Source organism: Hylaeus anthracinus, unplaced genomic scaffold (assembly GCF_026225885.1).
Source record: "Hylaeus anthracinus isolate JK02 unplaced genomic scaffold, UHH_iyHylAnth1.0_haploid 0, whole genome shotgun sequence".
Classification (NCBI taxonomy): Eukaryota; Metazoa; Arthropoda; class Insecta; order Hymenoptera; family Colletidae; genus Hylaeus; species Hylaeus anthracinus.
This window is the reverse complement of record NW_026533254.1, coordinates 19495732-19511317: the sequence shown is the minus strand read 5'-3', so window position 1 is coordinate 19511317 and position 15586 is coordinate 19495732. Positions and strand designations below refer to the sequence as shown.

Genomic DNA, 15586 nt, shown 5'->3' with positions numbered 1-15586 from the left:
TTGTTCGCCGGTTACAAACTTCGCTCGCGTTATTAGATTTTTTCTTTCAAGTATATCTTCAAAATTGCTCGTTACCGGTATCAGAGCCAGTGCATCGTTGGAGAGGATTATCGAGCGTTGTTCAACTATTGAAAAATGTAAATATCTATCTAAGCTTTTAATATTTTCAAGTACATATCTTTCTTTTAAAACTGACATCTCTAAAATTGTAACTGCAGAAATTGATCATTGTTTTGCGTTCCCTTACAGATTCTTCACGCGATGCATGCCTAATTTTCTATTTTAAAATTTTAACGAATTAAAAATCGAGTCATTTTTACTAAAAATGAATTGTACAGATTCTCGTAGATTGGATCGTAATTTCATTCGCCATAAATGTATAAACATGCTAATGACACTTAGTAAGGGAAAGTTTTCCCTTAGTAAAGGCGATTCTTCTGGTTAAAAGCATTGCTACCTCGGTAACGCGTCATCTTGGAAATTCACTTATGCATTTACAAGTAGCAGAAACTCATCGCAATTTAGTCTCTCGAAGTTTATTTTCGAACGAGATATCTGGTAATACGTATGAAGATTTTATGCTTGAGGTTAACAAGATAAATAAAACGTGTTTTAGAATTTTGAATTTTGTTGTTTAATAAACATGATTTTAATTAAATACGAGAAATGATATTACTTAAGTGTTCATTTTTATTCATTCAAATATTCTATTATTCAAACGATATAGAATTTATTACTAGTAATATTTAGCAATACCTTGATATCATTGTAATTATATCTGTAATTTATGAATCCAATCGGACCCGATTTATTCTGAAAAATTACAAACTACCGACTCATGATAAAATATTACAAAATTTATAATTCGAACAATCATTAAAAAATTAATTACGAACTAATCATCAGAATGAAATGCTTTCCAATTCCATATTGCGGAAAGAATGTGTAATTTCTGATGTAACAAATGAAATTTGGATGGGTAGGGATGTAAACAGAACGGAGAGGGTCTTTTGTTTAGTTTCAGGTATGAAACGTACCGAACCCATACGAAGGGAAGTGGGGCTTGCGCGGTGGGTCAACCGTCTCCTTGGCTGGTCGCTGTTGAGGTACATGGTACATGGTACATCAGTCACGTGGAGAACTTCCGCGACTACGGTTCGCCTACCTGTTCTCCCCTTCTATCGGGTTAGTGGTTCTTTCGTGTGGTGTTTAGTGCTACCAAGTGATAAGACGACCGAGAGAACAGCTAAACCGTGTCAACGACCAATTTGCCGAGGACTCCGGCAGAGGTATGCAATAATGCAATTTCATTATCATCCTTAAAATGAGATAATATAAATTTATTTTTCAAGAGATAGGAAAGCAAAGAAACGAATAGAAAAATTTAATAAGAGTTGTTGACGACGTTAAACGAGAAAACAATTATATTATCTGATTTTTTAAATAATATCGCGTACGGTCAATTTAGCGTAATAGGTTCCGTTATAATTCTCAATTTTTAATATACGATTTCATTATACTTGTTTACAAATATTTTCTAATTTGATTCAATTAACATCGAATCAACGTTTAAGATTAGATGTATTTAATTTAAATTTTACGAGGACGATAATGTTACAATAAATATACAGAGAATAAGAGTCAAGACCTACAAACAGATCGAGCATTTATTAAATTGTTGATTTTGTTTCGTGGAAATATCGCAAAAACGTATTTTCTAAAATTAACAAATTACAAAGTTGTACGCGGAGTTTTGCAATGGATAGTATGTTCGATAAGAGATGAGTGATACGAAGCAGCGTGAAAAGAAGAGTGACGCGTTAAAGGAGGATTTTACGTTTCCAGGCGTCTGAAAACATTTTTTGTTTTCCTTGCTTTAGGATCTTATATTCGCGGTAGCTCACGAGGTAGTAATCCCTAGAAATGCTGTACTTAAGGAGGGTTTTATGATACTTATTCGGGAATCATACTTTAAGACGTTGCGACGCAGAAAGGGAAACGTTAACGTCAAGGAAAAATCTTTCTGGTGCAGAGACAGAGAGAAAAATGAAAGAAAGCAAGAGATCCCGAAGCGAGTCGGATAGTTTTGATTCAAAGAAAATAATTTCATAAACAAAACAACCATCGAACTTCAACTGTAATTGAGGTTAGCAACATTTCTTTCTTTCTTTTATTTATACAAGTCTCACGTTCGAAGGCGTCAATTTTATATTATCTTCCGAAGAAGATGTGCATCAGTATAGTATTCGCTAATGTTATAAGAAATATATAAGACATATAAGAAATATATAAGACATTTAACAATTCAAAAAAAGAAACGCAAGGTGTATCTTCACCAATATCACAATAAAAGGTTGTATCACAATACATGGTTAATTAAGAAGATTCACGAATTACAGACGAATGGAATAGCACGGGATAGATAGTTTCAATTAAAATGAGAGGAAGTAACGAAAGAATGATCGTCAATGGAAAACACGCCTGTTGAGAATGAATAAGTTCATTTGAACGAGCCACACAAATTGCATTGGAAATCTATTTATATCGCGTTTACGATCTCTTCGACTTTCCACTTTTTGCTGTCCTCTTTTGATCGAAACTTCCGTGGATTACGCGTCGAACGCGAGCCGTTCATCAGCGCCGGTTATAAAGCGGCATCGACACTTCAAAATTTTATCGCCACTGGATAAGAAGATCCTGGTGAATAGAAATAGCGGAACGAAAGCGGAATAAAAACGTTGAAAGAAATTTTAGTTTTGCACGCGACGAACACTGTTCGAGAAAATGATAACAAACATCTTAGCAAATCAATCATACTTATATTAGTTTTCTAAATTAATTTCCTATACAAATAAAACGGTAAAATTGTGAAACACCTTTTGGAAAACGAAATATTTTCGGTAAAATATCAGTATCGATGATTGTGTGTCAATTTGAAAGCAACGTCGTAACAATTACGTATCAGAAACTTAAATATCTATTATCAAATATTTGTTCACTTGTTTAGAATTAATGAATCGAATTACCTTTTTCTTCGATAACTTCCAAAGTGCTTTGGAAGTTTGAGCACGGAAGTGTGCACTTGGCAAACAAGAACTGTGTTTCAACGGTATCGCGTTTAGCTGCTAAAACAATCGAAACGGTGCAATTTGATGAAGCAATAAAAACTTGAAGTGCAGTATTAAAAGACGTCGTTAAAATATTACAACTTTTTCGTCGGTCTCGCTCTTTAATTTAGCGTTAAAAGATACGTAGAAGTAGAATCCGTTTTCAAAAAATTCATCTAGGAAATTACTGGTAGTTGATCTTCATATGCACTTGCACCAACGTTCCTGCCACTTTTGAAAACATTGCTGGAAGCTTTCCAGTAAGAGGCTGTTGAGCTTCTCTTAAGTTGCGTAGCATTACGTTCGCTTTAACTGTGTCAACATCATCAAATCTTCACCCTTTCGGCTTCATTTTGATTCAAGGACGTAAGAAAATGTCGCAGGGCTTCAGATTCACGAATTTAAATAGAGAAAAAAAAAACGATGTGTTGAGGAATTTTTTTCTTTAAATACAACAATTAGATGTAATTGCTCTTTTCCATTTTTTAAAGTATCGTTATGAATAGTCTGAAGGGGGCTTAAAAAATTGAGGCCGAAATAGTCGTTTTAATCTTCGTACGATACACTTTGTGGATTAATCTTTGGAATCAATTACATTTCGTTATTTCAACTTCAATGAAAAGGAATTAGCTTGGATTGTACAGGAGACTTTGTTGAGAATTCTATGAATAATGGAACGGAGATCAGCAGGAATTTTTCCCTGAATTTCAGTAGCTGTTATCTCGTAACTGGTAGTCGAAGATTGATCCGATCCATCAATTTTAATTCAACCGTTGACAAAATTAAAACGTATCTAGACAGTCGGGCATTTTATCCCGGATCGAATAAAATGCCTAAATGTATTCATAAATACATCATTTATTTTAGCACATGCATGAACTAACAACATCATAACTGAAATATTGTTGAGATTGTGATTAATTGAATCCAAATTGTTGTGTTTGTTGTCAACAATAATAGTCCGTATCGATCATTTATTCCTTTAGCCGTAATATCAACCAAACTTTGAGAAATTGTGCAAGCAATTTTTACTAAGGTTCGACAAGATATACAGCCAGAACCAGTTGTTCACCTATTCGCTAGATTATAAGCGCAACCGATATTTCGCACACGCCTGCGATAAAGACGCAGGTGTTGCCATTTCTGAACAATTGTAGGTAGTAGTAAATTTCAGACTTCAATAGGAGGGATTAGCAGGAAATCACAGAAACATTGGTGGTCCGAGGATTCGAGTATTACATTTACATATATACGATATTTTTATATATATTCAAATATACAAAAAGCTGGCTAATTTTCAAAAATTCGTAGCTTTCACAATAATGATCATTTTGGATTGAACCTTCTTTATAAAAATGAAAGAAAGACTTTTTTTTAAGAATTCGCGTTGATTTTGGTGGAAATCTAAAAAATTGTCTATAAAAAATATTTTTTACTTCGTCGGTTATAATTGAGCATATTTCGTTAAGCAATGTGTAGGAACAATTTCTATAATTTATGAGAAAACAATTCGTAAAGAAACCATTCTTTTAACCGTTTTAGTTTTTCACCTCTGGAAGGTTAATTGGGAATGACGAGTTACCTCCTCGTTTCGTATTTTCGTTTCAATTATTCCACGAAAAATCTCTCGCGTTATGTACATATAGTAGACACACCGTTATTCAACACCGAATATACATAAATGGTAGCACCATAAGTTGCAAACAATTTTGCTTTATTCTTCTTAATACTTTCTTCATTCTGTTTGTCGGATGCATTCACTTTACCCGCGCATTTTTCAGTCGAGATTGTTTTTCGTATTCTGCGGTCCATGTCGCTGGAAACTGAATAATGCCTCGGGTCAGTGATTCTCAACGAGATCCAGAGACGGGCATAATTTGATTTGAATAATAGATAACGAATAAAATCAGCGTGTAGCAATTTATTCGTCGGTTCGAGACGTTTCCTCAATTGAACGGTTCAATTCTTGTATATTAACGCATTCGCGACCGCTGACTTGAATTCACGTCACTTCAACTTTTATTCCTGTTTACGAACAAATTATGAAAATCTTTTTATTTTATGCACTACATATTTACAACATATTTTGTAATTTTTATCTTCGCTCTAACCATACAAATTCGCGATGTACAGCTTCAGAATTTTATTATATTCGTCAGTACCCGGTATTAGAAACGTAAAATATTTGACGGTCGCGAATGTGTTAAAATTTCATTCTGTGATTCGGGTTCTAATCTTTATTTATCGAGTAACGAGTAAACCGTTGTTGATGTCTTATTCATCGCGTAAAATTGATATTATGTAGATAAGAATTTTGCCCACCTTTGGTTACTTTCGACATCATATTACAAGTATTTTCAATTCAATTGTAGTGTAATTTATCGAAATTCAACCAACTAGTGTATTTATTTAACTTCGGTTAGGTTAAATAACCAGCGAAAACAAACGTGCCTGGAAGGTACGTTGAAATTCAATGAAATATTTCCGCAGCTTTGGAACACAATGAAATTGTTTTTCCATTGGCTTCGTTCACTTCAAATATAACTGAGTTTCGTTTTAATCGTGTTCTACATCCACTCTAAAAAATAACTGTAAATTTTTTGATATCGAAACCATGTAATATATTCAATATTCTTTTAATTTAAGTTCGTTACGGCCTTTATTACATTCATAGAGTCGGAGTTTGATATTTTTCCTTTGCGTGATGGAAAGGTTGAGAAACCCTGGTTCAGGTGACAACGGTTGTTCTGTTAGTTGAACAACGCGCACAGAATGAACGAGGATGAATTGTGTTCATTTCTCCCAGGCCGGTGTACCTCTCAATTATTGTCTCGAGTCGCCAATGGCGTTTAACCAATACTCTTTCCTTATCTTTGGAAGGTGAATCAATATTCGATCCCCGACTAACGAACGTAACAAGCACGAAGGTGCATTTACGATTTATGGCGTACATGACCCTTGTACAGTAAATCTTCGATCGTCCAGCAAGAACAGATAGTAAGATGCAGTCTAGGACTGGACTAGCAGAATGACTTAATATTCGAACATTTTGTAGGCATTCGAACACTACGAATAAAGTTGAAATGAAAGGTTTTTCAGAAAGGGACTTTATAATTATTATCTTTTCAACGAAGATGTCATTAGCATTTCAAATTAAATTTCGTGCAGAAACTTCATTAGACATTTCATCGTGTATGCCCATTTCTTAACCGACATCGAAAAAGGAAGAGGTTATTCAATTCTACACGTATATTTTTTTTTTTCTCTGGATTATTCTTCCGTGCATAATGATCTTCGTAGCTTCTTTGGCGTTTCCAGAGCGCATCGCGTGCATCCGGATAGTAGAAAGATCCGTAAAAAAAATTTCTTTTAATCTTCCCGCGAAAGGTTGGCCCATTCATCACGTATGTTGGCTACCTTGTAATTTCAAAGTTTTGTTTCGACAAAAAAAAAAAATGGGAGAGCTCCCTTTGGCTGGTCTTGCCGCAGTGCTGCGGAAGCGTCATCACTTTATTCATTGTTTTATACTGGCGTATCGTTGCAGTCGCGCGCAACGGAAACGTATCAGTTGGTAAATGCACGAATGAATTGGAACTTAATGGTGTTTGTTATACTATTACGTCTACTTAACGAACCGGTAGCCAAACAAACCAAATTTAAATGAATGAGAAACTGAATCCATAAACGTTCTGACCTTTCTATTTGAAATCCACTTTAGATATTTTCGTGTCGTTATTTTCTTTATACCTGAAGCAGTATTGGCTGCATTTAAAGTAAAATGAGAAAAGATAAGAAGTACGTAGAATAATAGATACATTACTCTATCACAGAATTAAAGTCATTCTCTAAATTGTTCTATTAATAATTTGCTCGATAATGTGTTCATTGGTATCGTTTTTGGTATGTTTTTACCATGTTTTTCTTAATAATGCACTCTGTCCATTTTCTAAGGAACGTCGCTATTCTCTTAGCAGAGAACTGTTTGTTTTGTGTGTTCGTGAAATGTTACAGCGAGAAAGTTTTCCTCCATTCCTGTTTTGATGGACAGATTCTCATCGGGATAAATGTGTCCAGTAACGAACAAAATATAAATGAACTTTTGCTGTGCTGTTTGTTCAATGAAAATTATTACCTAAATTAGAATCTAGAATCTTTTAGAATATCTTATCTTGCAGTATCTTTGAACCTAAAATATCTTAAAATATCTTATCTTAAATATCTAAATATACAAATACTACAATATCGTATCGCACGATATTGCATCGAAATAATGCGACAATTACGATATAATTACAATATAGTCTAATTTCTTTGTAGCCATACTCAAGTTTACCAGATTACGCTTTGCTAGACACTGAATCAAATTATGTTTCTAAATCAGTTATGTTTATGTATGGAGGTTTGTTCGAATAATCTTGCACGCGAACCAGTAATCAAATCGAAAGTTCGATCGATCCAATTTTATACAGAATAAAGGCTAATACGTAAGAAGGAAGTAGTCTGAGCAAGCACATTCAAAGCATATTTTTCCTCGAAAAAATATAAACAATTCAATTATCAAAGTTTCCCCAAAGATAAAAACACAAAGGTAACGTTATTAATAGATGAAATTTTACTCAAGAAAAATTCAAAACCAAGGTCGAAACTTGGAAAGGAGTTTTGATAACTTTATTTTAATACCTCGTTACAAACCACGAGCTATCGACTATATTATTAATAGATGATCCTATACAGAAGATCTAATAGAACAAGGTCGAAGCTTTTTAATGAAATTTCGAATATGCTTGCTCAGACTTGATCGATCATTTTTATTTGGTTCCACCTTTTCGCAAGCATTGTCCTGGATTTTGTTATATTTGGAAACTGATAAGGGTAGAATAAACACGCTCGAACACAATGGATGCACATTTTAGCCACAGCGGCTGGGCGAACTTTGCGATACGATCGCGGACCCTTCGCTATTTCGGGCTCGATTGAAATCGTTCGAGGATTTCAGGTTACAATCAGCTTGAATTTAGCAGAAATAGAAAATACACCGAGGCGAGAAAATAGGGGTTCGTTAAAGTCTAGTATTTTCGCTCCACCCGTTTGCGGTGGGAAAACAGTCGCATCCCAAGAGCTTCTAAAGACCAAGATAGAGATAAGTTTAACAGTTCTAGGCAACCGATGTGTCTGGGGATTATGGGTCTGGAGGAAAGTTTTCGTCGTTGTGAAGTTTTGTACACTCAGCCGACATACAGTGGCCAACGAAACTATTCGTATGCTTATATCAGGGTTTTTAACACATTGACGGGATAGTCTAGTCTACAGCGGCAATTTTCAGTTCTTCTCGAGAATTTCTTTTTATTTAGTCACGCTTTAAGAACGTATGGAGAAAGTCGGGATCGAACCATCGAACTACCAAAAATTGACGCGAACCGTTTCCCAGAGTTAATACAAGGAATTGGTGGAAGTTTGAGGCAGAATGAAAAATATGGGATTTCGCGGTTTGTGATTTAGCATGAAACGGCTTCCTCGCATATTCGCGACAGAATGCCATAATGTAATCCAGTCACGCAATGCATCCTCTCGCGCGAGGATTTCATACGTATAGTCGGTTATATATTATACAAGAAAATATTGCAATTCGTGACTTCGTTGATTCTCTGGTGCAGTCGGCGCAGGTATCGTGCATTCTAATTGCCTCTGTTTCTATATTTGAACACACTCGTACGTAACAATACATTATTCGTATCCTTTATTGAAAAATTAAATGATAGATTTGACGTTTCCAATTAAATGTTCCATTATAATTATTTATGATGGAAAACTTTTTTTCAAATTTCATAAAACCAAATATTTTTTCCAATGTTCCGATTGCCCTATGTTTCAATTGTCAATTTCACTTAAATATTTGTTAATTAAGTGTCGTTCTAAATCATGCAAAGTAGTAACAAGAAGTTGGTTTGTGTAAGATTAAAATCTAAGAAACGCTAGTTTATTTATACGGGCTAGGTAAAGAGAACCAGAGTGGAAGATAAATTGTCCCGTGATACAAAAAAATCAGATCATATTCCCCTGGAAGAAGCAGGATGATTTAATTCACAATCTACTTTGCCACTCGAGGGTGTGACTAACGAGGGACCATTATCCGAGTGGTTGCGGTCGATTCGGTTCCCCTTAAAATATGTTGTTGCGCGCTAAAGTATACGAGACAAGTGTGTGCTGATTTATTCGTGTCCAATTTCGAAATTTAAAGACAGCGACAGCTCCTCGGGGATGGAAGATTGTTCCATAAACGATGAGCTTACCTCCGTAAACATCGAATCTCTCACGGATAAGCTGTTTTTTTAGTATTCCGACGCGGATGTATTTTTTTCTCAATTTAGTGACTAATTTATTATACTTCCTGCAGGTCGCGAACACGATTTTTTTTATATATATACTTCGCGAAAGTTGTACAGCATCGTAAGAAGATAGAAAAAGAATTCAATTTTTAAGAAATGCTAGTATGGAATACACTCTACCGCCATTAGGATGTTTCTTGCTCACGTGTGTTATCTAATCACGTGTTGTTTGGTATCCTGGCCAATTCCCTTCTTCATTGCATTATGCAACACTATCACGTTAATTTAGCGCGTGGAGGTATTGTGCCCGGCAAGTTCCAAGCTCGCCATCAAACTCAAATTAATTCGTGGTACAGAGTTCTGTTGCAAACGTAGGTTCAGTGATCAAATACACGTGCATGATCTTGAGCTTAGAATCAGATTGCGAAGTCCTGCGCTCAAACCAAATTAAATCAAACTCCTTACTCGATTTTGCGAAACTTACCTGCATCTTAACCTTTAGTGTTTCAAAGAAACGTGATAACCATTTATCTTATATTAAATCAGGGAGAATAAATAATAGAAATAAATGAGAGGAGTTTAGATAAATCTGTCTGATTGATTACAACGATACAAAACTCTGTAATTGTAATTTTCATTATTTCTTGTTAATGTAATTATTTTCTTATCGGTTAACGAGTTCTTATATCGTACGAACGTTCGAAACGAATTTTGTTGAGTACTCGAAATGCATTTGTCCGATACTCTTTGTAATATTTTTCAAGTTCGATGTACTACTCTTCACGACCTTACGGTCCAATTCATTCTATCAATTCCTTATGGGATTTAGAACTGGAGATTGAAGAAAACTCTATACAATACTTTTGGACGATTGCACAATAAGCAATCTCGAACAATCGGAATCGCCTGCTTAAGGCCGATATCGGATAATACCTTCAAACTATACAGAGTCTAGCAAAAATGTTCCGACACCATTTTTTTAGGTATGTTCGGTAGTGCCATTCAAAAATGTCTTTGACAAAAATTTATCGATATTTAGCGAGCTACATGTTCGCATATTCTTAAATCTAAAAAAATGCATTTCACGTAAAAACCTTCCATCTACTTTTCTCCACTGTTCATCTGTCACTCAGGATCTTCTTTATCGTCTTTTCCACCACTCATTCTCCACCTCGGTGTTCCTATTTAACATATGTACGGTGGTCTGCTGTTCTCTACTATACAGGGTGGCCCAAGCAAGTGTAACAAGCTATAACTTGGTCATGGATTCACTTTGAGAAAAATACATGGTCCTACAGATATATAGTACACATTGAACCATTCATCTTTTCCCTTCGCTATTTCTCTACCAAATGTACCAATAATACAGTTATAGTTTGCTACGTTTACTTGGCCCACCCAGTATATCCTGCGCTTCCTGCTTTCCAGTTCCTCCCAAAACGTGTATTCCCTCATTTTAACTCCACCTTCCCACCCAGCCTGGTCTCACAACTCGTGCAATATTTTTTCCCTTTTTCTTTCTCTTTCATACACCTCGGCATACTTATACTTACTAACGAGGGCAGTCTTCGATCAGAGCGAGCGCTTTTCGATGGAATATGTAGGAACAACGAGTGCAAACAAATCCTTAATTGCAATCTAGCGGTGTTTGCTGGAGGCTGGAGGTTTTGGGTTCGTTCATTATTTTAAAACGAACGGTAACCACTTCCCTTTCAACATTTTTTTTCTTATCGTTTTTTTTTTTTGAGCTCAGTTTGCGGTCTAAAACAACGCGAAGTTTTCTTATTTCCCATTTTAAATAGCGAAAGGTGGGTAAAACGTGTTTAAAATGAAAGTATTTATTGTGCCATTTATGTGCCATGTAAAAAAGTAAGTTATCCGCACCTTTTATAGTTAGTTGCTTGCACATTTTATATAAATACGTTATTCGCCACTTGCAGTAGGTTCCCTTTTCGGGAACGACTCCAAAGCACGTGCGATCTATGAATTCACCCTCTGCGCATTCCAGCACCGTAGAAAATTCTACAAACCGTTTCGCAGATAGTAATCGTAGCATACGAATTCGAGATGATCTCGAAGGGAGAAAGGATTTATGGGAGGTCCTCGGCAACATGGACATGACGCTGAATTACTAACGGTCAAACTGTTATGCATACTGATATATCATTGAAATTAACCCGTTCGCGACCGGCAGATATTTTACGTTTCTAATAATTACGTTCTAACGCGTTTGAACATTTGATGAATTCCATTTTTGAATTTCTTACCTCGGTACATTTTCACTCGAGACGAACAGAAGAATCGATTTACCCTAAAATGTACACGTGGTGCAGTTCGAAAGGAAGAAGGTCAATTGTACTGGTTTCGTTACACCGTTCCACCTAAGAGGAAAGTGAGATCACGCGAAGCCTTATTATGCCATACAATCCCACGCTGCCATTCTTTTCTATCTCGAACGAAGACGTAGCTAGGAACCGCCCTAATTACGCGACTCATCCTGTATAGGAAAATCCTTCCGCTCGCGAATATCCTCGCCTCTAAAAGCAGGTTCCGCTAAGGTAAGCTTTACTGATGAGTCCAACCGGTAGATCCCAAACGAAACGCAAGAAACCTTTCCTATTTCCTCTTCGGACCGAAACATTAATTTCACCCGCCACGCTTAACGGTTTCGAAGACAGCCATCGCTGAACGTACGCTGCGTCCCAAAATTATACAATCATTTGGATTGTTGTGGTTTCAGTATCCTAAAACAGTTTTTCATATAAAAGGAACGATACTATACGATATTCAACGTGCCAAAAAATCACTGAACATCTGTTATATTTCAATATGGCAAGAATTAACGTTACTATAGCTAAAAGCCGATTTTTATATTCAAACACTTATTAAAACGCCAGTTTTATTGAATTTTATACAAAAATAACAGGTTTTTCTGAATGACGTGTGTAAGAGCAGTAACTGTACTTTTACAAAAGTTTCCAATGCTGCTTTTGAACGTGACTGTTTCGAAACAACTACCTCGAGATACTGAAACCTCCAAAATCCAAGTATTCGTATTACTCGTATACGGCATCTCGGAGAATTAGGGTGAGCGATGTGAAAAAGTTAATATATTTACCTCCGGCTTTTTGCAGACATTCGTTTAATATTAACGTGGTCGTGATAAATGGTGTCCCTAATGGAGATTTAGGGTTTTCTTTTTTCATGAAACTCTAAGGTCATGGAATATAATTTATTGATATTAATTTATAAGTAACGTAAGAATAATTTGTTTCTTTTTATTTCTCTCGCTATTCTGTTACCAAAGAATATGTCTTTTTGGAAAATCCTTCATGCTCACTCTGTTGTATCGTATTTTGGTTTATAAATAAATTTATAATAGAACTGTAGTCATTAAATCTCTCACTAGGAATTTAGCTGTTTCATCAGCAATTACTAAATACACATGTATGTTTAAATTTAACATTTATATTACAAATGCGACATTGTATCTGCATTAACACCCGCATCAAGGAAACGACCACTGCATTTTTGCGTGGAAGGTAAAAAGTTTGGCACGGAAGCATAGGAATCTTCTAAGTTTGGCGATCAACTAGATACAATAATGGCAAGGGAGCACAGTGCTCTGCGAAATTTCGCGATATAAAATTTATTTATTCTTAAAATAGATTACACAGAAGATGTTCATAGCCAGTCCCATAAATATTCATACCCAAAGTTATATGTTATTACAATACATATATTAATAACATTGAAACATCTTATTTTACTGATTACTCTTTTTATAATAATCGAAATTATGTTTATCGGAGAACAACAATTATATACAATTTGGTATGAATTTAAAAAAACAGACCCTAGAAACTGAAAATTATGAAAACTTGTGCCAACGGTCCTCGGAGCTACTGCTAGGGTCTGCTAATAGTGGTTAATTAACGTAAGTTCTTCATCGGTTTTAAGCTCTTTTATGCAGGCTGAATCACACAATTAGGGCGGCTCTTAGCTTCTATTTCGTTGAGAATAGAAAAAATGGTTAGACGAAAATTTTCCTTCGTATAACGTCTATAATTTGTATGACCTTTCTTTTTCACCTCTAAATGAATATTAAGCTTATATAGAAGAATTAACCGATTACGAAATGTCAAGATAAGAGAAAATGTTTAAAGTTAAAGCAAGATATTTGAGAAATAAATTTTGGTCGGAACACTCGCAGTCCGAAATGACAAAAAAAAAAAATTTTGATAAATAATAAGAATTAAACAGCCGACAATAAGGGTTTGTTTTCCCGACCGTATAACATCCTAGTTGGAAGCCTAAGTGCTTCTAAAACTAGCTCTCTAACTGAACTGATTGCTGGCTCTCCTGATCGACAACTAAACTAGGAATTCCAGTTGACAGTCTGAGTGCTCCTGTGTCCTCAATGTTTGCTAAATGCTAAGTGTTGAAACCCTAATTGTTTCTGGTGGCTTGTTACGGATTTCTGATCGACGACTTTTATCTACCATATAACAATTTTTGAATACATTTAAATACGAAGGCAACGTAAAATCCAATATAAAATATTAATCTACAGTTTCAGTATCAGTGATGCAAATAACTACAATATTGAAAAATATAAAAATAGATATAAAATAAAATACTGTGGAACAACGATTAAAAATGAATTCGATGTCAAATTAAACAAATTTCTAGGGACTAACAAATTCGGTTGCAATAAGTTTATCGATTAAAATAAATAAGCGTGTCGAAATAATAATATACCTGTCGAATTATTTTCCGGTTTACGTTAAATCTCGGAAATTCCATCTTTACCGAGGTATTTTTATTGGCATTCGTGTGTACTTGCTACTTATGTAACGGCGGCGTCGAATTCCAATCGATGAACCACAGACTCCTCTAAAATAATAAATACCATGCTGGATTGTTTACATGACGTGGTTCCATATGAGTCCACACGATAGAACATAACTTCGACCTTTATGCCACAGCACGTAAGAAATTGATCTGTTTCTTCGTAGAAACTCTTACCCTTTGATCGAGTCTCCAATGAACGTTGAAAATATTACGATGGAATTTGCTTTGAAGCAGTAGATCCTGAACTATCTTTAACCATCGATTGATTTTACAATGAATTTAGGACGTACAGAGGGTTCTCCGAGAGTGGCTCTAAGATTCCCTTTTTTAACAACAAAGCGTGCCAGTCAAGCACAGCGCAAAAACACCAAGCGACCAGGTGTGGGTAACAACACCTTAACAGAACGCGGAGGTTCCATCGCTATTCAGCTTGCTCTAATCAATCAACCGTCTAGTTAGCTAGCGATAAAAGTTGACTGGTACAGCTGTAAAAAAAATGACACCTCTGTGACTACTTCTACTAGTTTCTTGTTAATTATTATTGAATTAGACTCGCATAGTTTTTTATATTCCCGTAAATTCCGAGTAAAATATTTTAATCAACGTTTTAACGTTACTTTAAATCATTTTCACTCGGTCTGGTTGCTCCGACGATTCGGTTTGGAACATTTATCCATCCATAAATGAAACCAATTTCTTATTTACCATTTTGAATCGTTTCTCTTTTTCTTGCGAATGAGAATCAAGTTTAAAACTTTTCATTTCCTCGCTGCCTCGCTGCTTGCATAATTCTGCGTACGACAGAGATTGAAAATATGCAAGGGAATTGAGAGATCTCGGTGAAAAGTGTGTGTTTACATAGAATCCACTAGCGTGACGAAAATACAGAAAAGTCTTCCCTTAAAGTATACTCTCTCGAAAGTATATAGCTATTACCGAAAGGGGTAACGTAAGTATGGCATTACGAACAGTCGAAAATCTACCAGAGGGATTATTACAAATATTTGTAATAATTAGCCTGTGGATCTTTAAGAATATGTTCATAATCATCAAGACTCCAAGTTTCCATTAGCTACAATTCGTCGGTAGAAGTTTTCACCCTATCGATTCTACTCTGTGCAGCGATAGCAACTCCTTGTTGCTGACAGTAGCATAGATCTCTCGATAGAGCAGGCTCGTTGACGTTTTGTAGCTACTTTCTCCATCGAGCACTTCTCCAAGTGACGAGAAGGGCAGACAATCAGCTTGAAAGTTATTCTCCTGGCAGACCTAGAAGAGATTAAACGCCTTATAGATGAT

General features: G+C 35.5%; 1 protein-coding gene across 1 annotated transcript in view; it reads left to right on the top strand.

Moving 5' to 3' along the window:
• The first annotated feature begins 1110 nt into the window (after window positions 1–1110).
• Window positions 1111–15586, top strand: part of LOC128894242 (uncharacterized) — a 32415-nt gene continuing 17939 nt past the window's right edge. Inside the window, exons 1-2 of the mRNA XM_054155884.1 lie at window positions 1111–1155; window positions 1214–1289. Of these exons, the coding sequence (XP_054011859.1) occupies window positions 1111–1155; window positions 1214–1289 (121 nt within the window). The remainder of the gene's footprint in view (window positions 1156–1213; window positions 1290–15586) is intronic.